Source organism: Tasmannia lanceolata, unplaced genomic scaffold (genome assembly GCF_043159265.1).
Source record: "Tasmannia lanceolata isolate RefF3 unplaced genomic scaffold, GAP_Taslan_0.1 ptg000008l, whole genome shotgun sequence".
Lineage (NCBI taxonomy): Eukaryota > Viridiplantae > Streptophyta > Magnoliopsida > Canellales > Winteraceae > Tasmannia > Tasmannia lanceolata.
In genome coordinates, this window is record NW_027518685.1 from 2,859,054 (window position 1) to 2,881,338 (window position 22,285).

At 44.1% G+C, this 22,285-nt stretch overlaps 1 protein-coding gene and 1 pseudogene across 3 annotated transcripts; both read right to left on the reverse strand.

Annotated features, from left to right (window-relative positions):
- Positions 1 to 36: 36 nt before the first annotated feature.
- On the reverse strand, positions 37 to 5,922 carry LOC143883935 (G-type lectin S-receptor-like serine/threonine-protein kinase At4g27290). 2 transcript variants are annotated; one of them, XM_077387260.1, is made up of 8 exons: positions 5,379 to 5,920; positions 3,955 to 4,761; positions 2,421 to 2,552; positions 2,010 to 2,182; positions 1,520 to 1,730; positions 784 to 1,021; positions 559 to 706; positions 37 to 473 (listed from the first exon to the last, which is right to left on the reverse strand). In XM_077387260.1, exons 1-8 carry the CDS (start codon positions 5,848 to 5,850, stop codon positions 165 to 167), a joined length of 2,490 nt encoding a protein of 829 aa, XP_077243375.1. In that variant the 5' UTR covers positions 5,851 to 5,920; the 3' UTR covers positions 37 to 164. The 2 variants fall into 2 exon arrangements, with proteins under 2 accessions (XP_077243375.1, XP_077243376.1); XM_077387261.1 differs by lacking the exon at positions 2,421 to 2,552 and having other exon boundaries at positions 63 to 473; positions 5,379 to 5,922.
- Positions 5,923 to 7,235: 1,313 nt separating this feature from the next.
- Positions 7,236 to 19,922, reverse strand: LOC143885628 (G-type lectin S-receptor-like serine/threonine-protein kinase At4g27290; annotated as a pseudogene). The gene is made up of 8 exons (XR_013253515.1): positions 18,858 to 19,922; positions 10,700 to 11,601; positions 9,109 to 9,231; positions 8,700 to 8,892; positions 8,211 to 8,421; positions 7,864 to 8,101; positions 7,639 to 7,786; positions 7,236 to 7,551 (listed from the first exon to the last, which is right to left on the reverse strand). The product of XR_013253515.1 is annotated as a G-type lectin S-receptor-like serine/threonine-protein kinase At4g27290 (transcript).
- Between the last annotated feature and the right edge of the window lie 2,363 nt (positions 19,923 to 22,285).

Consider the following 22,285-nt stretch of genomic DNA (forward strand, 5'->3'; position numbering starts at 1 on the left):
AGTACAACATGGTTGCTTTACTTTGACACATTTGCATTATAAAACAATCTTTGATCACTAGATATAGGAGATGGTTCATTTAATGTATTAGAGGTTTGGAGAATCTTTGGCGAAGAAGTCTATATTATTGAATTTGTATACATTTCTCATTGAAATTTTCATCTCTATCGAGATTCGACCTCAGTAATTGACATTTCATTTATGGAACATGATCCTGTCTCACTTGTAGGTTTGTTTCTGTCCTTGTAATCGTCCTGCAATGTAAATGCAGGTTTCTTAGGTTGATTCATAGTCGTTTCGTTACCCAGCATGAAAACAACTGCGGACATGGTTGGCCTGTCTCTTGGACTTTCTTGCACACATAAAAGCCCCACATGTACGCATCTCAGAACTTCATTTTCTGCACAAGAATTAACCATTATTGATGGGTCCAATAGCTCTAATGCTCTGTCTTCTTTCCATAGCTCCCAAGCCTGAAATAGTTCCAAACTTCACCTTAGTATAAAATATATATGAAATTTGGTAGACAGAGAAAGACTATATAAATTCAGTACGTACGTGTCCTATGAGAGTGATGGAAGGATCATCGACATAGCAACTATTCTTCTTCCCGCTAATGATCTCTAGTAGTATGACCCCAAAACTAAAGACATCTGATTTCACTGAGAAAAGCCCATTCATGGCATACTCTGGAGACATATAACCACTGCAGACCATTATTTGACATAAGTATTAATCGCGATAAGAGAAGTTTTCAACTATATGAATGCAAATGGTACTCACTATGTTCCAACCACTCTGCGAGTATTAGCTTGAGTCTGATTTCCACCAAAAATCCTTGCCATACCAAAATCTGAAATTTTTGGGTTCATCTCATTATCTAGCAGAACATTGCTGGCTTTGAGATCCCTATGGATAATTCTCAATCTTGAATCCTCATGAAGATAAAGAACTCCTCGAGCAATCGCAACAATTATGTCGAATCTCTTCCTCCAATCCAACAATTCCCTCCTGCTTTGATCTGCCATGAATCTTCATCAATTAATATATATATATATATATATATATATATATATATAGGGAAATGTTATCAGCACTACTGTATTTTGATGAGGGCACTCCTCACTTTATTAAAAGTACAGTATGGCCCACACCATAGGATGATCCAAACCGTCTCCATTAGATGGGCCAAAGCCTAAATAGGTCGTGCCCCAAAAATTATTTCCATAGCTTGATCCTAACACTCCGATCTACAGAGGGTTAGGATCAACCCTCTAACATTCAGATCGGAGGGTTAGGATCAACCTATGGAAATGATTTTTGGGGCAAGACCTATTTAGTCTGTGGCCCATCTAATGGACGGTTTGGATCATCCTATGGTGCGGGCCATACCGTACTTTGAATAAAGTGAGGAGTGCCCTCATCAAAATACAGTAGTGCTGATAACATTTCCCACATATATATATAAACCTAGAAAAAGTGCATAAAGGTGAAAGTCAAAGAATTTAAAAAGACCAACCAAATATATAGGAGTCCAAGCTTTTGTTCGACATGTACTCATAAATCAGCATCTTTTCTTCTCCTTGAATGCAATAACCCAAAATTTTAACAAGATTTCTATGTTGAAGTTTGGAGATCAGCATAACCTCATTTCTGAATTCTTCTGTGCCTTGCCCAGAATTTCTGGAAAGCCTTTTCACTGCTATCTCCTGCCCGTTAAACAACTTACCCTGAAATTTGCCATCAAACATTTCTTTCTAAGTATTTACTAGGCGGGTGTTTTGAATGGATGGTTTAAACCATTCATTTTTTGGTGCCCGATGTAGATACGCCACCGCCTAGAGTGGGCCATAGAGTGATCTAAAAGCCTTTGATTTGAGAAGTTTTTATTACCATGCTGTCCAAATATGGGGTCCCAAAACGAATGCTTATGATATTCTTTTCGCCTCCATTTTCGGAGCGTGGTCCATTAGTGGCCTTTTTTGCTTATTAATGAAGTGAAACATTACCTTGTAAACAGGGCCAAACCCACCCTCTCCAAGCTTTTTTGCATCCGAGAAGTTCTCTGTTGCAGCTACTACAGTACCCAGATCAAATAATGGAAATTCCATGCCTTTCATACTTCCTCTGGGCTCATATGTGCGGGAGAGATTTTCACGCCTAGATTCTATTACCATGAGCCCTAAATAGAGCAACACAAAAACACAAAATATCAGTGTCTAATAATTAAGGCCCTGTTTGTTTTGGATTTTGAGAATTGATTTCAAGTCCAAAACTTATAATGGACTCAAAATTAAATGGAAATTTTAGTGCAGTAATCAGTTTTGGACACAAAATCAATTTTAAAAAAAATCCAAAACAAGCAGGGCTTAAAAATGCTTAAACTTTGGTAAGCCAAATCTTTCATTTCTGTCTTTGACCTCTTATCTTCCGCCTCATCCTCCACCTCCAACAGCCACATGAAAGCAAGAGAAGCACCACCAAACTGATTATGACAATGGCTATGACTAACATCCTCTTCCTGCCAAGAGAGCTTTTCGATTTTCTGGTATCTAATAAAAGATCATTTTAATCATATTAGTAGTAAACAAGTCTTGGGGTTTGTAATCTTTTTGGAATCTTTCCCACCTTTCACCAAGTAGTGTACATTGACAAGAGAATCTTAACAGGTGTGTTCCAAAGTGATTTGTTAGATTTATTTCTGTAATTCTACCCCCTGTACATTCCCATGCTTGGCCTTTTATAAGGAGAGAGATCAAGGGCAATTCCCCCCAAAGCACAAAATAGGTGTATTTTGTCAAGAAAAACTAAATAATTTACAACAATGAAATTGTTACACTGGGATAAGGGATTAGTTTTGGAATTTTATATAAGGTCTTGTTCGTAGACCTTATGGAATCTTGTACAATAATGAACTCACGACCTTTGCTCTCATTCCAAGTGAAACTACCAATTATTCCAAAAGCCAAAGCTGTTGGAGACGGCGTTATTTTATCTTTTATACTTTAACAGTATGTTGCATTAGTCGTATATAATGCAAGCTGTTAGATTGCCTTCTCCAGTGGACATAGTCATAGCCATATTTACAAAGTTAGGATTTGGGAAATAGTTAGGGAGGCAAAAATTTTCACTCGGGAATGGTTCGAGAAAAACAGGGACAATGTGATTGTTCACATATCGGATTGTTGAAGATGAATGGAATGGGGCTTCGCCTAGCTGCGGTTTTGAGATATTTTACATGGAGAAAATATCCCTGGATCAATAATACCGTGTTAATATACACGTTCCTATAATCAAAATCGTGCCAGCCTTGCTTTGCCTCCCACCTAGCCGCATATCCCAGGGCAGTTACTCCCTTTTGTTGTAACAGCTGCAGTCACTGCCACAACACAATGGTAGTATGGAAGGACATGAGGGTGAGGAGAAGGGAAGAGAAGGAGAAGAGGCTGTGGATGGGTTCTAAGGTTTTCTTTCAGTCAAATTAATAAAACATGACGAATTCATTTTATACTAGTTTGGTTGTGTATGGGAATATATAAGGTATCATGCAGGCAAGAAATAAATACATGTCTTTTTAATGTTTTTTTATTTTTTTGTAATATTTAGTCACAGAACAGATGAACCATGTAAATTCCGTGTTATTTTGTTTTGTCTTTTCTTCTATTCTCTCTGATTTCTTATGTATTCTAAATTTTAAGGTGGGATTTGCTAGGGACTTTCGCAGAAAGGCATTTTGCGGCTGGCAGTTGCAGAGAGAGCAGCTGCATCAGATGGATTAAATGAATAAGACAAAATCTGCTCAAAAGTGAGCCTTTGTGGCTGCCTTCTTATGCAACAGCCAGCCGCGAAATGCCTTTCTGCCTTGATATAAGGTGTTGAATTAGATGCATTTTATTAGAAAAATCCTACTGATTGAAAGAAAAAAATGGAATTTCTATAAACAACCTCACATACCTAACTCCGAAGCAGCCAATCGCACGTAAATGACATCGCCCCCATCGTCAAACAGTTTAATATCAATCAAGTCCCCATACCAAATCACACAACCATTCCCCCACCCATTAGCATCAGCACTGGCATAAGCAGTGCAAGAACAGTTGTTCCAACACTCATTCTCACACTGATTTGAGCTCAAACTCGCATCTAATCGAGCCTTCCGAGTATCAGGGGACTTCACATGCTCCAATCTCAAGAACCCATCTGATCCATTTCTGCAATCTAACGACGTCCTTCTCACACAACCATCGGTCCCATCTCTCATAAACCAGTTCTGAGGTGACTTTGGTTCAAACCCTTGCAAACAGTCACATACAGGGGTCCGACTAACACTACAGATGCCATAAGGCCCACACACTGCGTAATTGTCACATTGATCCTGCAAGGCAGACCAATATTGTCTCCATTGATGGCTCTCTTCGTACCATATCAACCGTTGATAGATGCCTGAGTAATCTAAATCTATCATCGTGATTAATGAGTCATTTTTTACATTGGTAGTGACATAAACCTCATCCTCATTAGATATATAACTGAAATTGAACAAAATTTGGATACTCCTGTCGAGCGTAGCGTGTACTAGTCTCTGATTATTCCAAATCCCGTTCCTCCAAATCCGATCCGGTCCTTTCCATATATAGAACTCGGGCCAACCTTCTGGATCGAGCCGGTGTGAGAATTCCCCATTCCCCGGATCGTTTTGTGATCTCCACGATGTTAGGGACCAGTTGTGACCTGTTTTTCTGTTAAATCCATGCTTCATCCCTGGTGACAAAGAAGTTACATAGCAACCAAATTAGTGGCTGCAACACTATGAATTTTGAATTCAAATTTAGTATCACATGTTTTGCATATTTTACATGTGATGATTGCAAGCACATTAACAGTTACAACCAATTGTAATTTGAATTCAAAATTTGCATCACATGTTGTAACTAATTTATGCATCTCAGGCAGGTTTTCTCCTGGGTATGTCAGCCCTGCCTATCCCTCTAAAGCAAAAGTTATCTTTGCCTTCGCCTATTTCTATGGGATATCCACCAACATGGTGGCAGAAGCAAGGGTGCTCTTGGACGGTCTTAGGCTATGCAAAGCTTTCGGAATAGTGAACCTCATTGTAGAATCGGACAGCAAGGTGTTGATGGATCTCATTTCAAAGAAAGAGAGCCAATTAAGGGAATGTGTTGCTTTTGGTTTTTCCCCTTCTGGTTTCTGATTTAGAGGCGAGTCGATTAGCCCTCTTCTTGTAATTTTGCAAATTCTATATAATATTTTGAGGTCCTCCCCGGGGCCGCAATCTGTTCCCGGTTAAAAAAAAAAGAAGGTAATTGAGAGAGAACAAAAGAAAAGTTCGAGTTTGCTTGTCTGTATTTTTTTTTTACCTGGAAGCAAAACATGTGCTGGGTAATTAAAGCTTTCCCATAATGCTGTCGTATGATTATCACATTTATCCCTGCAAAGAATTAGATTTCCTGAACCCAAGAGCATAGCATTTGTATTGTTTGCCAAGATTGAAATGTTGGTCGACCAAAGAGACTTTTGACTTCCACCCAAGATCACGAGATTTCCGTCCCCAGCAATTGTAAGAACTCCAGAGGAATCCGTTAGTGGGTTTTCTCTGTTGGCGACCCATACAACTGTTTGGCCTGGAAGCTTATTGTACCATATTCCGACATAGCGATTACTTGAGCTTCCAGGGCTGAAGAACCCTAACGCGAACTTTTCGCCCTGTGAAATTAGAGTTTCACCATCTTTGATGGATTGAGTAGTAGTTATTGTGTCGATTGCACTGCAAATCTGTAAGAGAAAGAAGGAAACTAGCAAACCATAAGGATATCTAAGCTCAAAAGCCATTGGCCGTGATACAGAGATACAAAGATCATCCTCCCTTTCTCATATACAAAGATGGTGTGATACAGCGATGGAATTAATAGACCATTGACTTCTAATTTGTCTTTTAGTTATAATGGGACTAAAGAAAACACACTCTATACGAAACTCTTCTTTCTCGACTTTTTGAACCACACACTCTGTACGAAACTCTTCTATATTATAATGGGATTAAAGAAATGAAAAAATCTTGGAGTTGGCATTGCATGTGGATTTTTAGTATCAAGAGAGTTTTGAACTTAGGATCTTTGCAGAAGTATCATGTGATATTGTGACACAACCAATTACTCCAAAAGCTTAAGCCGTTAGAGTTGGTGTTATTTAATCATTTATACTTCAACACCCCCCCTCATGTGCGGCCTCTCTCGCCCTCTGTTTTTTTTTTGGGTTGGCTGTACACCTGGATTTTTAATATTAAGAAGTTGTTATGTTTTGAACCCAGGACCTTTGCTCAGATAGCATGTGAAACAACCAATTACTCCAAAAGCTTAAGCTGTTAGAGTTTGTGTTATTTAATCATCTCTCTCTCTCTTGCCTAGGTTAGGCATACCCCACCAAATTTTATTGATAATTGGGATTTTTCCCCAAAAAGTCCGTAGTTTGTAAAATATCTTCCCCTTAGTCCTGAAAAACCACATATTATATATCCAAATAGTCATGATTTTAAACATTAATTTCTAAATCATCTCTGAACTCAAACATCTTGATATATTACCATTAATATTTTAAAAGGGAAATTTATCAATCCCATGATAAATTTCTCGTAGGAAAGGTGCTTTGCCTGTTTTTTTTATTTTTTTTTGAATTATGCCAGTTAAATTAAGAAAATGAAGAACGACAAGGTAAAATAAGCAGAAAGAAAAAAAAAATACAACAATACGAAAAGGAAAACTCAAGGGGATAAGGAATCGAGCAACTCTATTGAAGCCGTATCCACCCAGGCCCTAGCAAGAGAGTCAGCGACGTCATTTGTCTATCTTCTAACATGGTGAAACTCAATAGAAGGGCACCCGTCCTATCTTGTATCTCGTTGAAAAAAAAATAGTCAAACCTCCAAGGATGATGATGCGAACCGTTGAGCCAGCAGATGGCATTTAAGGAGTCCCCTTTGACCACTACTTTACCCATGCATTCTTTATCCAAGAGTTTAATGCCGTGGTGCACTGCGTGCACCTTCGCCTCACAAGCATTTGCTTTCTCTATGATTACTTTGACATTTGCATTACAAAACAATCTTCAATCACCAGATATGGGAGATGAACCATTTAATGTATTAGAGTTTGGAAAATCCTTAGCAAAGAAGTCTATAAGATTGAATTTGTATACAATTCTCATGGAAAATTTCATCTCTATCGAGATTCTACTTCAGTAATTGACATTTCGTTCATGGAACAAGATCCTGTCCCATTTGTAGATTTGTTTTTGTCCTACAAATTGTTCCACAATAAAAATGCAGGTTTCTTTGGTTAATGCATAGTTGTTTCGTTAAGCACCATGAAAACAACCAACAACCGCGGACATGGTAGGCCTGTCCCCTGGACTTTCTTGCACACATAAAAGCCCCACATGTATGCATCTCAAAACTTCATTTTCTGCAAAAGAACTAGCCATTATTGATGGGTCTAGTAGCTCTAATGCTCTGCCTTCTTTCCATAGCTCCCATGCCTGGAATAGTTCCAAATTTCATCTTAGTATAAAAAATGTCTGAAATATGGTAGACAGATAAGAAATAAATATAAACTCAGAACATACATGTCCTATCAAATTGATGGAAGGATCATCATTGTAGTAATTGTTCTTCTTTCCGCTAATGATCTCTAATAGTATGACCCCAAAGCTAAAGACATCTGATTTCACAGAGAAAAGACCATTCATGGCTTAGTCTCGAGACATATAACCACTGCAAACCATTATTTCACATAAGTATTAATGGTGATAGGAGAAGTTTTCAACTATATTGATGCAAATGGTACTTACTATGTTCCAACTACTGTGTGATTATTACTATGAGTCTGATTTCCACCAAAAATCCTTGCCATACCAAAATCTGAAAATTTTGGGTTCATCTCATTATCTAGCAGAACATTGCTGGCTATGAGATCCCTATGGATAATTCTCAATCTTGAATCCTCATGAAGATAAAGAACACCTCGAGCAATCGCAACAATTATGTCGAATCTTTTCCTCCAATTCAACAACGCCCTCCTTCTTTGATCTGCTATGAATCTTCATCAATTAATACATAAATAATGTAAATATATACTTCTCATAAAACCTAGAAGCAGTGCAAAAAGGTGAAAATCAAAGAATTTAAAAAGACCCACCAAATATATAGGAGTCCAAGCTTTTGTTCGACATGTTCTCATAAATCAACATCTTTTCTTCTCCTTGAATGCAATAACCCATAATTTTAACAAGATTTCTATGTTGAAGTTTGGAGATCAGCATAACCTCATTTCTGAATTCTTCCGTGCCTTGCCCAGAATTTCTGGAAAGCCTTTTCACTGCTATCTCCTGCCCGTTAAACAACTTACCCTGAAAGTTGCCATCAACCATTTCTTTCTAAGTATTTCTAGGCGGGTGTTTTGAATGGATGGTCTAAACCATTCATTTTTTGGGGCCCGATGTAGATACGTCACCCTCCTAGAGTGGGCCATAGAGTGATCTAAAAGCCTTTGATTTGAGAAGTTTTTATTACCATGTTGGCCAAATATGGGGTCCCAAAACGAATGCTTATTATAATCTTATCGCCACCATATTCGAGCGTGGTCCATTAGTGGCCTTTTTTGCTTGTTAATGAAGTGAAACATTACCTTGTAAACAGGGCCAAAACCACCCTCTCCAAGCTTTTTTTAATCCGAGAAGTTCTCTGTTGCAGCTACTACAGTACCCAGATCAAATAATGGAAATTCCATGCCTTTCATACTTCCTTTGGGCTCATATGTGCGGGAGAGATTTTTTCGCTTAGATTCTATCACCATGAGCCCTAAATAGAGCAACACAAAAAAATAAAATATCAGTGTCTAATTATTAAGGCCCTGTTTGTTTTGGATTTTGAGAATTGATTTCAAGTCCAAAACTTATTTTGGACTCAAAAATAAATGGAAAATTTAGTGCAATAATCATTTTTGGACACAAAATCAAATAAAAAAAAATCCAAAACAAGCAGGGGTTAAATATGCTTAAACTTTGGGAAGCCAAATCTTTCATTTTTATCTTGACCTCTCATCTTCCGCCTCATCCTCCACCTGCAAAAGCCACATGGAAGCAAGAGAAGCACCACCAAACTGATTATGACAATGGCTATGACTAACATCCTCTTCCTGCCAAGAGAGCTTCCGGTATCTAATAAAAGATCATTTTAATCATATTAGTAGTAAACAAGTCTTGGGGTTTGTAATCTTATTGGAATCTTTCCCACCTTTCACCCGCTAGTGTAAATTGACAAGAGAATCTTAACAGGTGTGTTCCAAAGTGATTTGTTAGATTTATTTCTGTAATTCTATCCCCTGTACATTCCCATGCGTGGCCTATTATAAGGAGAGATATCAAGGGCAACTCCCCCCAAAGCACAAAATAGGGGTATTTTTGTCAAGAAATACTATATAATTTACAATAATGAAATTGTTACACTAGGAGAAGGGATTGGTTTTGGAATTTTATATAAGGTCTTGTTCGTAGACCTTATGGAATCCTGTACTTTGTAATCTTCACATATAGTGGAATCTCCCTCCCTATGAATGATTATTAGAAAAGGGGACTAGCCCAAAAGAGGAAGCAAAACAAAAAGAAAAAGAAAGCAAGAAGCAAAAACAGACAACCAAAATCACAGAGGAAAATAGTCGCATAAAACCGAAATCATAAGGGAAGATTGATGCTGGCGAGAGACCCTGAGATTCCTCATTATGTAGACATATTTACAAATTTAAAATTTGGGAAATAGTTAAGGAGGAAAATTTTTCACTAAGGAATGGTTCGAGAAAACTTGGGACAATGTGATAGTTCACATATCTGATTGTTGAAGATGAATGGAAGGGTCTTCGCTTAGCCGTGGTCAGATATATTTTACATGGAGATATTTTCCCTGGATCAATGATACCGTGTTAATATACACGTTCCTATGATCAAAAGCGTGCCAGCCTTACTATGCCTATTGCCTCCCACCTAGCAGCATATTCCAGGGCAGTTACTCCCTTTTGTTGTAACAGCTGCGGTCACTGCCACAACGCAATGGTAGTATGGAAGGACATGAGGGTGAGGAGAAGGGAAGAGAAGGAGAAGAGGCTGTGGATGGGTTCTAAGGTTTTTTTGCAGTCCAATTAATAAATTAATTGCATTTTATTATAAAACATGACTAATTCATTTTATACTAATTTGGTTGTGTATGGGAATATATAAGGGGTATCATGCAGGTAAGAAATAAATACACGTCTTTTCATGATTTTTTTTGTTATATTTAGTTACAGAATAGCATGAACCATGTAAATCTCGTGTTATTTTGTCTTGTCTTTTTTTTTATTCTCTCTGATTTCTTACATTTTCTAATTTTTAACATGGGATTTGCTAGGGAGTTTCGCAGAAAGGCATTTTGCGGCTGGCTGTTGCAGAGAGAGCAGCTGCATCAGATGAATTAAATGAATAAGACAAATTCTGGTGAAAAGTGAGCCTTTGTGGCTGCCTTGTTATGCAACAGCCAGCCAAGAAATGCCTCTCTGCCTTCTTATTAACTGTTGAATTAGATGCATTTTATTAGAAAAATACTACTGATTAAAACAAAATAAATGAATGAATTTCTATAAGCCTCCTCACGTACCTAAATCCGAAGCAGCCAATCGTACTTAAATGACATCCAGCCAATCGTACGTAAATGACATCTCCCCCATCTGGATACAATTTAATATCAATCAAGTGCCCATACCAAATCACACAACCATTCCCCCATCCATTAGCATCAGCACTGGCATAAGCAGTGCAAGAACATTCATTTTCACAATCATTTAAGCTCAAACTTGAATCTAGTCGAGCCTTCCGAGTATCAGGAGCTTTCACATGCTCCAATCTCAAAAACCCATCCCCCTTCCCGCAATCTAATGATGTCCTTCTCGCACAACCATCGGACCCATCTCTCAAAAACCAGTTCTGAGGCGACTTTGGTTCGAACCCTTGCAAGCAGTCACAGACAGGCGACTCACTAGCACTACAGATGCCATTTGGCCCGCACTCGGCGTAATAGTCACACACATCCTGTGGGGCAGACCAGAATTGTCCCCATTGACAGCTCACCTCGTACCAAGTCACCTGTTGGAGGACACCCAAGCCATCTAAATCCAACATCGTTAGCAGCGAGTCTTTTTTGACAGAATAAGTGAAGGAGGTCTCATCCTCATTAGATATGTAATTGAAATTGAATATGATTGCGAGATCCCTGTCGGGCACTGCGTGTACTAATCTCTGACTATTCCAATTCCCGCTTCTCCAATTCCGATTCGCTCCTTTCCATACAAAGAATTCCGGCACGCCTTCTGGGTCAAGCCCGGAGGAGAATTCCCCTTTTACAGGATCGTTTTGTGATCTCCACGACGTTAGGGACCAGTTCTGACCAGTTTTCCAGTTCAATCCGAGCTTCATCCCAGGAAGCAAAGCATGTGTTGGATAATTAAAGCTTTCCCATAATACTGTCATGTGATTATTGATGGGGTGCAACAGCGCAGCAGCCTGTTAGCTTCCAACACGTGGCTAGAGGAGGGCCCACCGCGGGACCCTCACCAGCGGGGGTAGTTTGGTAATTACACAGAGTAGGCGAGCTTGAGCCTATAGCTGGTCGACACCTGTCTGGGAGCATTAACTCCCCAACTACCCCAATTTCTCCCTATAAAAGGGCCTTCAAAGCTCATAAATCAGGGTATTGAAAATCTCACCCACCACTCTTACAAACACCCTCTTCACTCCGGCTCATACTGACTTGAGTGTCGAAGGGCCTGTCCGGAGTACACTCCGGGTCGGTCATTCTGACCTCGTTTGCTTCTGTGCAGCACACAGCTCATCTGGACTCTACATCCCTCCAGCTCGGCTCTTACGTCACTGCCATATCTGTTAACCGATTTTGGGCCTAACAGATTGGCGCCATCCGTGGGACCCCAGAACTAAAGGCTGTTCCAACCACTTCACAAAAATGGCAGGACGCAAGAGTGCGCGGGTGCCAACCGCACGTACCACCTGAGCCGTGCTACCCGGCAGGACTCGGAGTGAGCGACTCGCCTCGCTGGTAGTGGCAGCCTCCGCCACGGCTGAACAAAACCAGCCTCGCTCCGTAAATCTTAACTCCATGCCGACTCCAGAGTAAGTCCAAACTCTCTTCCACCAGATGACCGCTCTCGTTGGCCAGTATCAGCAGCTGCTCCAGGCACCTCCCCAACCTCCTCCGGAAGCTCCACAACCTGTCCTCGAAAGGTCAGAAATTCACAGGGGAGGGTCGTCGCGTCGTAGTGAAGACCGGACTCGCCATTCCCCCGGACAAGTCCGTCACCCCATAGCCAGGCATGCTCAGACAGAGCCGCACCGCCGTAGGAGGTCTAGGTCTCGCTCTGCGCAAAGGCGCCGAGCTCATGAGGAGCGCGCGCCACGGGCGAAATCAGGGTCCCGTCGTCGGAGCCCGGAGAGCCACTCCGGCTCTGCCGCAGGCCAATCCGTGGGGAGAAACAGGTCGCCAGAACATAAAGACGACCCGGTGATGCGAAGGATAGAAGAGATGGGTCACAGAATCGAAGAGCTGGCTAAGGATCAAGGCCGGCCTGTGTCCAGGGCGTTCTTGAGCAGAACGCCGTTCACCGACGATGTGATGAGTGCTCCAGCACCAATGGGGTTTAAAATGCCAGCTATCCCGCAGTATGATGGGACCACTGACCCCGTCGACCATTTGGAGACGTTCCGGACGTTGATGCTCCTCCACGGTGCGTCAGACGGTTTCCTCTGTAGAGCATTCCCGACAACCCTCACAGGTGCAGCTAGGGATTGGTACTCAAGGATCCGACCGAACTCCATCAATAACTTTGAGGACTTCGGAGAAGACCTAGTTCGTCACTTCATGAGCAGCCGCAGGCCAAGGAAAACAGCAGCATCCCTGATGACCTTGCGGCAGGAGGATAATGAACCTCTCAAAGCCTTCGTCAGCCGCTTCAACAGGGAGGCGCTCCAAGTGCCAGATTTGGACCCCTCGGCCGCTACGAACGCGCTTCTCACGGGCGCTAAATCGAATGATTTCCGCCGAGCAGTGGCCCGCCGGAATCCTCATTCCCTGGCAGACCTAATGTCCGGGGCAGAGGAGTACATATCAGTAGAAGAGACACTGGCAGCTCTGGACTCGAGTCGGAGGAGAACCTCTGACGACAGGAACCAAGACAAGCCCCAGGCTAAGCAGTGCAGGGACGACCAGGTCGTCAGAAGGGACAAATCCCCTCACAGGAGGGAAGAAAACTTCACCCCTCTCAACACCTCGCGGAGGCATATACTGGCGGCCATCAGCGGAGAAGAGTTCATAAAATGGCCAACTCCAATGATCTCCAAGGGAAACAGGAGAGACAAATCGAAGTACTGCCGGTTCCACAGGGACCACGGACACGATACAGACGATTGCTGACAGCTGAAGGAGGAGATCGAGCAGCTAATCAGCAGAGGCTACTTGAAAAAATATGTCCGGAGTGACACCCGCGGGAGTGACCCCAAGGAGAAGGGTCCCCAGGGCCGAAGCCCTCGGCGGTCTCAACCGCCCCCAGTCCGAAGACAGTCTCCATCGCCGCCCAGTCCACCACCAGAAGCACACGGCTCCCAACCCAGAGGAGTCATTGGCACAATCATGGGAGGCCCGGCGGCTGGAGGCACCTCCTCTGCTGCTCGGAAAGCATATGCGCGCCGGGTCAACGCCGTGCATACATGCAGCAAGAAAGCGAAGACGGAGAATGAGATCTCCTTCTCGGACGCGGACCTGGACGGCCTGATATTACCACATGACGACGCCCTAGTCCTGACTATGCTCGTCGCAAACTGGGAGCTGAGGAAAATCCTGGTAGACAACGGGAGCTCAGCCGACATTCTGTACTATCACGCCTTCGAAAGAATGATGATAGGTGACGACCGCTTAAAGCCTGCAAACTCAGATCTTTTCGGCTTTTCAGGAGAAGTGGTCAAGGTTGAGGGACAAATCGAGCTCCCTGTCCTCGTCGGAGAACCGCCCTGCCAGGCCTTCGCCATGGTCAACTTCCTAGTAGTGAGGGCCACCTCGGTCTATAACGCTATTTTAGGACGGCCTGGCCAGAACCTGATCCGCGCCGTCGCGTCCGCCTATCACCAGAAGATGAAGTTCATAACGCCCAGTGGCGTGGGAGAAGTTCAAGGAGACCAGCCGCAATCTCGGGAATGTTATGCAATGGCGCTTAAAGGCAGAAACGCGACGGAGTCGTTGCCAATCGAACTACTGGACTTGAGGGACGAAGCTCAGGGAACTCAGCCCGCCGAAGACCTTGTCCCCGTTCCCCTGTGCGAGAAAGATGACGAAAAGGTAGTCCAGATCGGCTCCTCTCTTGACGACGACGTCCGGCACAACCTCACCCAGTTCCTCCAGGACAATGCGGATGTCTTCGCATGGGCCCCCACGGACATGCCCGGCATCAACCCGGAGGTCAGTTCGCACAGACTAGGTGTCGACCCGACCTGCAGGCCGGTGAAGCAGAAGAAGAGACACTTCGCCCTCGAAAGGCAGATGGCGATCAGAGAAGAGGTGGAGAGACTCCTAAGAGCTGACTTCATCCGAGAAATCCAGTACCCGGACTGGCTGGCAAACGTAGTTCTGGTGAAAAAGGCCAATGGGAAATGGAGGACCTGCGTCGACTTCACGGATTTGAATAAAGCCTGTCCAAAGGACAGCTACCCGCTCCCAAAAATCGATCAGCTCATCGATGCCACAGCGGGTCACGAAGTGCTCAGTTTCATGGACGCTTTCTCCGGATATAACCAGATCAGAATGTATGAGTCAGATATCCCGAAGACCTCCTTCGTAACGGATCAGGGGACTTACTGCTACCGTGTCATGCCCTTTGGCCTGAAGAATGCTTGGGCCACGTATCAGAGGCTTGTAAACAAACTCTTCCGGAATCAGATTGGCCGCAACATGGAAGTGTACGTCGACGACATGCTGGTGAAGAGCCTAAGCTCGCAAGACCATGTCGCCGATCTAGAAGAAACGTTTCAAGTCCTGAGAGACAATAAGATGAAACTCAATCCCACCAAGTGCACTTTTGGGGTCAGCTCGGGGAAGTTTCTGGGGTTTGTGGTCAGCCAGAGAGGGATAGAGGCCAATCCGGAAAAAATCAAGGCCGTGGTGGAGCTCGCTCCCCCGAAAACCATCCGAGAAGTGCAACGACTGACAGGGATGATAGCCGCGCTGGGGCGCTTCGTCTCAAAATCTGCAGAGAGGTGTCTCCCTTTTTTCAACGCAGTCAAAGGCCTCAAAACCTCGCCCTGGACAGAGGAATGCCAAACCTCCTTCGAGGAGCTGAAGCAGTATTTGTCCTCTCCACCGCTGTTGACAAAGCCGGAGCCCGGTGAGGAGCTAATCTTGTATCTATCTATAAGTACCCTGGCTCTGGCTGCGGTCCTAGTTCGTGAAGAGCGCAGCCAACAGAAACCGGTCTACTACGTTAGCAAAGCCTTGCACGACGCCGAAATAAGGTACCAGCGGGTCGAGAAATTGGCTTACGCGCTGGTAATGGCAGCCAGGAAGTTGAGACCGTATTTCCAAGCTCACACGATAAAGGTCCTAACTGACCAGCCGCTTAGACAAGTCCTCCACAAGCCAGATACTTCGGGACGATTGGTTAAATGGGCCGTGGAATTGAGTGAATTTGACATCCGGTACATGCCCAGGCCCGCGATCAAGGCTCAAGTATTGGCAGATTTCGTAGCTGAGTGCTCCATCCCCCAGCAGATCGCCGAACCTGAAATCGCCCAGGCCCCAGCAGCGAAAGGTACTACCACAGCCGGAGAACCGGCAGAAGAAGAAGCCAGAGCAGGAACCATCCCCATGCTGCCAGTTGAGCATGATTTTTCAATCGCCGAAGCACTGTGGGAAGTGCACGTGGACGGATCTTCAAACAAGGCTGGTTGCGGAGCCGGTCTGGTTTTAACCGGGCCCGACGGTTTCACACTAGACTACGCCTTGAGGTTCGGCTTTCGCGCTTCCAACAATGAGGCTGAGTATGAGGTACTCCTCGCTGGAATGAATCTTGCAGTCCAGACCGGAGCCCAGAGATTGAAAGCTTATTGTGACTCCCAGTTGGTCGCCAACCAAATCCAAGGTATATACGAAGCCCGCGATGAGCGAATGATTAAATACCTCTTCCAGGTCCGGCAACTATCCTCCAAGTTCAGAAGTTTCGAGGTTGTCAGAATCCCCAGAACGGACAACACAAAGGCCGATGTACTGTCCAAGCTGGCCGCATCCGGATACACGACTCTCGGGAATATATGCATGGAGTTCCTACAGGCCTCCAGTATCGAAAGAAAGGCTGCTGAGATAATGCAGGTGGAACACGAGCCCTGCTGGATGGATGAGATCGTTGACTACCTGCGTAGTGGGAAACTGCCTGAGGCCAAAAGAGAAGCGCGCAAGGTGATCCAAAGAGCAGCCCGTTTTTCACTTGATGGCGAGAACTTGTTCAAAAGATCCTATACTCTCCCATACTTAAAGTGTCTCCGGCCCAGCGACGCCACGTATGCCCTGCAGGAGACACACGAAGGTATTTGCGGGGAGCACTTGGGGGGCAAAGCCCTGGCAATCAAAGTCCTCCTTAGAGGTCTGTACTGGCCAACGTTGAGACAAGACGCGCTGACCCTGGTAAAGAGATGCGAGAAATGCCAAAAGTTCTCCCCCACCATTCATCAGCCCGCCGTGTCTATGGCCCCAATTGTCAGCCCGCTACCCTTCGCTATTTGGGGAATGGATATCTTGGGCCCCTTCCCACCGGCCTCCGGAAGGCGCACCTTCGTAGTGGTGGCGATTGATTACTTTACCAAATGGGTGGAGGCTGAACCTCTAGCCCAGATCACCGAACAGAACGTGCAGAACTTCTTCTGGAAATCAGTAGTCTGTAGATTCGGGATTCCTCGCGTCCTGATAACAGACAACGGCAAACAGTTCGACTGCCGAAACTTTCGGAAGTTTTGCTCCGACCTGAAAATTGAGCAGCGGTTCACCTCTGTAGCACACCCACAGACCAACGGGCAGACAGAAGTCACAAACCGAATCCTGCTACAAGGGATCAAGAAAAGACTAGACGAGAAAGTTGGTCGATGGGCAGATGAGCTGTATCACGTCCTATGGGCCTATCGCACCACCCCGCGCACACCAACGGGCGAGTCCCCATTCAATCTGTCCTTCGGAACAGAGGCGGTAATACCTGTCGATGTAGGCACCCCGTCCGCTAGAATTTCCAACTTCAACGAACAGCTCAACGGTGACGGGCTCCGCGCGAATCTTGACTTATTAGAGGAGGCCAGAGAAGAATCCCGAATAAGAGTCGCCGCCTACAAGCAGAAAGTATCTCGCTACCATGACTCGAAGATACGTCCTAGAGAGTTTCGGCTTAGAGATCTTGTCTTAAGGAAAGCTGCTATCTCCCAACCCAAGAAAGCTGGAAAGCTTTCCCCAACCTGGGAAGGGCCTTACCGAGTAAAAGAGGTGATTCGCCCGGGCAGTTATAGACTGGAAACACTCGAGGAACAACTGTTACCACATGCCTGGAACTCGAAGAACCTTCGCAAATATCATCAGTAGCAAAGTAGCCGACACAAAAAAAAAAAAAAACTTTGTAAATATCTCCTGAATGTGAATGAAAGAACCTTCTCTTTTTGCAAATGCCTTCGTGTCTGTCAGATTTCTAAACCCAGTTCACTAAAACTAGGGTACTCAACGTTTGGTTCGCCACGGCTCGTCTCCGCAAATACCGGGAGCCCACTCCTGGTCCGGAACCAGCCCGGATGCAAAAACCAAAGCTCCTTCGAAACCCAGTTCACGAAAACTAGGGTACTCAACGTTTGGTTCGCCACGGCTCGTCTCCGCAAAGACCGGGAGCCCACTCCTGGTCCGGAACCAGCCCGGATGCAAAAACCAAAGCTCCTTCGAAACCCAGTTCACTAAAACTAGGGTACTCAACGTTTGGTTTGCCACGGCTCGTCTCCGCAAAGACCGGGAGCCCACTCCTGGTCCGGAACCAGCCCGGATGCAAAAACCAAAGCTCCTTTGAAACCCAGTTCACTAAAACTAGGGTACTCAACGTTTGGTTCGCCACGGCTCGTCTCCGCAAAGACCGGGAGCCCACTCCTGGTCCGGAACCAGCCCGGATGCAAAAACCAAAGCTCCTTTGAAACCCAGTTCACTAAAACTAGGGTACTCAACGTTTGGTTCGCCACGGCTCGTCTCCGCAAAGACCGGGAGCCCACTCCTGGTCCGGAACCAGCCCGGATGCAAAAACCAAAGCTCCTTTGAAACCCAGTTCACTAAAACTAGGGTACTCAACGTTTGGTTCGCCACGGCTCGTCTCCGCAAATACCGGGAGCCCACTCCTGGTCCGGAACCAGCCCGGATGCAAAAACCAAAGCTCCTTCGAAACCCAGTTCACGAAAACTAGGGTACTCGACGTTGGTTTCGCCATGGTTCGTCTTGGCAAAGAATTAGGAGTCCACTCCTAAGTCCATGACTCCTACCTAGAGTGATAGTTACGCATCATACAAAAAGAAAACAGTATAAACTAGAGACGGACAAGCATTGAAGAGTTAAACAAACAAAAACTCTTTCCATTCATATGTCGGGGCCTCAGAGGACCATTACAAAAGGGAGTTGGGCCTCCAAGGGGCCATTACAAAAAGAAATCACACAATCGCCAAAAAAAAAAAAAGGGGAGGAGAAGAACTCAGGGCGCCTCATCGCCCCCATCCCGCGCTGGATCTGCCCCCGGGGGCAAGAGTGCGTCAGTTGCGGTCGGCTCCTCGCCAGTGAGCGTCGGTGGATCAGGTATAACCATCCTCGACAGGTCAACGCCCGGATTGGAATCCTTGACCTGCCCAAGGCAGTCAAAGAACCCTATCTTGTAGGCCTCACTGGATAGAAGAAGGAGTTCGTCCTCCTTCTCCTGAACGGCAGTCGCCTGCCTCGACAGGGCTCTCTCCCTCTGATCGTTGAGGGCTTCCGTCGCCTCCTCCTTCTGCGCGGCCAGCTTAGCGGCAAATTCTTCTCCCAGCCGCTCGATCTCTTCGGCAGATTTTTCCACGGACCCCATCAGTTGCCCCCCTTTTACAGGATCGTTTTGTGATCTCCACGACGTTAGGGACCAGTTCTGACCAGTTTTCCAGTTCAATCCGAGCTTCATCCCAGGAAGCAAAGCATGTGTTGGATAATTAAAGCTTTCCCATAATACTGTCATGTGATTATAATCGCAATTCCCACTGCATAGAATCAGATTCCCCGAACTCAAAAGCATAACATTTGTATTGTTTGCTAAGATTGAAATGTTTGTGGACCAAAGAGACTTCAATCTTCCATCCAAGATTACGAGATTTCCGTCACCAGAAATTGTAAGAACTCCAGAGGAATCCGTTAGCAGGTTTTCTGTGTTGGCGACCCACACAACTGTTTGGTCAGGAAGCTTATTATACCATATTCCGAGGTAGCGATTGCTGGAGTTGGGAGGGCTGAAGAACCCTAATGCGAACTTTTCGCCATCTTTGATGGATTGGGTTGGAGATATTGTGTCTATTGCATTGCAAATCGGTAAGAAAATGATGGAAACTAGCAAACAATAACGAAATCTAAGCTCGAAATCCAGTTTCATCATCTTTAATTTGAGATAATGTGACGATTGCTATGCAAATCTGTAAGAGAGGGGTGGAAAGTAGGAAATCATCATGATATCTGAGCTCAAAAGTCACGGCCCATGATACATAGGTACAAAGATCAACAATTCCTACTCATATACAAAGATGATGATACAGCGATAGAATTAATTGACCATTGGGCCCTTTATCAAACGCAAAATAACTGCATGAAACCCTTCTCCTTAAGTGGGAAAGCATGCCGTTCGTTTGTACTTTTGTTGAGATAAAGATACAAGTAACATTTTGTAGTTTTGTTGCCGTGGGAGATGATTCATCGATGGAATGACAAAGTCTTAGCGGTGGGCACTTCCAAATAATACATGCACTGTATAGAGTGATATCTTGTAGGAAATGTGAGGATTTATACCAACAAAAGTAAACTATATGACTTTTAATTTGTCTTTTAGTTAGGCTTTTCAAACATTCAGTTAAAATGTCTACGAAATTCTTCCATCTTCAGTTTGACCCAAACAATATCATTATAATCAGACTGAACTATGAAAAACATGTTAGGAAATAATCCTAACGGTGGATGTGGCTTTTGCAAGATCGATGGTCAAGATCATTTGGTTAGTTAATTGGTTTCGTGAAAAGTCATTAATGAAAAGACTTTATGTGAAAAGGTATGAACGTAAAGAGACGTTTGGGGAGAGGGATGGGCGTGATGAGGAGTCGCATCTCTTCCCACAAACGCTTATAAAAGGGAACTCTTGGGTCCTATTTGCACACAACAAATTCGTTTTTAATCTTTGAGAATCCACGCTTGAAGAGAAAGAAACCGGTTCCCATCACCGACGGTTGTGTAGCGAAGAGAAACTCAGAGAGAAAGAAAAACCCAATTCATGGCTTCCGGTATGTTTTATTTTTCATTTCAATTCAATCCCTATTGTTCTGTAATTTTCTCAATGTTGAATCGCCAAGATCTGTTGCCTCTTACATGTGGTATCAGAGCCACGGTTTTACCGAGAAAACGGCGAGAAAATTTTATTTTTTTGGGAATTTTTTGACATCGCCGGAAAACGGTTGCTCCGATCGGTGATTTTTCGGCATGGATGTGAAGTTCGTCGAGAGACGAGTCCAATGCAACAAACGGTGCCTGAATCCGATGTCAAACGAACCCAGAAATTGAAATTGAAATTTGTTGTTTTTTTGGGATTTTCTGGAAATTATAAGGAGAAGATGATGAATAGTGATGGGCCGATGGGCCGCGCAGGCCTGTTAAGGATCCATCAAGGATCCGCGAATTTCTGAAAGGCCCAGTTAACAGATAAGGCCCATAAAACCTGTCTGGGCCCAGCAGACCCAACCCAAACCGGCCCAGGGACAATTTTTTGGCCATTTCTGCCATTTTTTGGGTTTTTGGGTCTGGCTAGTATCGGTTCTAGGAGTTTGGAACCCTCCTGAACCCATTTTTGGAGTCAGTTTTTTCATTTGAGCACTGTATTATATGGTTACAGTGTAAATTCAACAAAATTTGGTTTTATTTGTTTGATTTTAGTCAAAAAAATTTTTTTTGAGTTTTGGGCCGGGTAAATCCGGATTTAGGGGATTTCCACCCCTCTGAACCAAAATATTGTCTGCTTTTCATGAAACTTGAAAACGGGTTTTATGTACACATGTTTGTACACTTTGTTCATTATTTTAGTTGTGAATGAACAAAGAATTGTGATTCCCACTGGGAAACGGAATCGCTTAGGATTAGTGGTTTAAATAAAGAACAGTGCCGCATATAGTGACACATTATGAACTACAAAACCACTTTAAGTTGCGTCTATTTGTCCAAGAGCAATACTCAGCCCAACGGATGACTGTTGTTTTGCACAAATAGGCGGTGTGAGAGGGCTAGGTTTGGATAACTTGATTTGGGGTTACGCTGCTGCCCAACGGTGATGTGTACCTTAAGTATAGAGTTATTTGGCCCTAGTTAGTCTCATGGATGAGAGCCAAATGTGTGTCGTGGCACGGCCCAACGGACGACCCATGATGATACGCTGGTGTCTCCCTAGAATCACATTTATGTGTTTCTGTGATTCTAGGCAATCCAACTGACTTCCCTAAAGATAAATTGACTTAAAAATGGAACCAAATGTGTATCGTGGCATGGCCCAACGGACATCCCACGGTGACACACCGGGTGTTCCATCAAGAACACACTTATGTATTTTGTGTTTCTGTTTACTTTAGTCATTTATTTTAAAGTTGGATTACATTAAATCGTGGATTTTACTGAATAAACTCCTTTGGTGGATTTAAATGGTGTCTTAGATAGTGAGCAAAATTGTAACTGTCTGTCTTTTTCGTCTACAGCATTGAACCCTAGTTCTATCTCTAGTTATTTGTCCGGAATCGAGGTTTTGAGTGGGACTAATTTCGGAAAATGGAAGGATCATATTCACATAGTCTTAGGGTGTTTGGACCTAGATTATGCACTTAGGAATGACAAACCTGAAGTGCCTTCTAATGAAAGTACTGCTGC

Excerpts from the sequence above, each read along its gene's own strand:
- LOC143883935 (XM_077387260.1), bottom strand. The coding sequence starts at position 5,850 with ATGGCTTTTGAGCTTAGATATCCTTATGGTTTGCTAGTTTCCTTCTTT. Across the intron at positions 2,183-2,420 it reads GATGAGGCGGAAGATAAGAG|GGCTCATGGTAATAGAATCT; the intron begins GTCAAAGACAGA and ends TGCTCTATTTAG. Across the intron at positions 474-558 it reads CCATCACTCTCATAGGACAC|GCTTGGGAGCTATGGAAAGA; the intron begins GTACGTACTGAA and ends GAACTATTTCAG.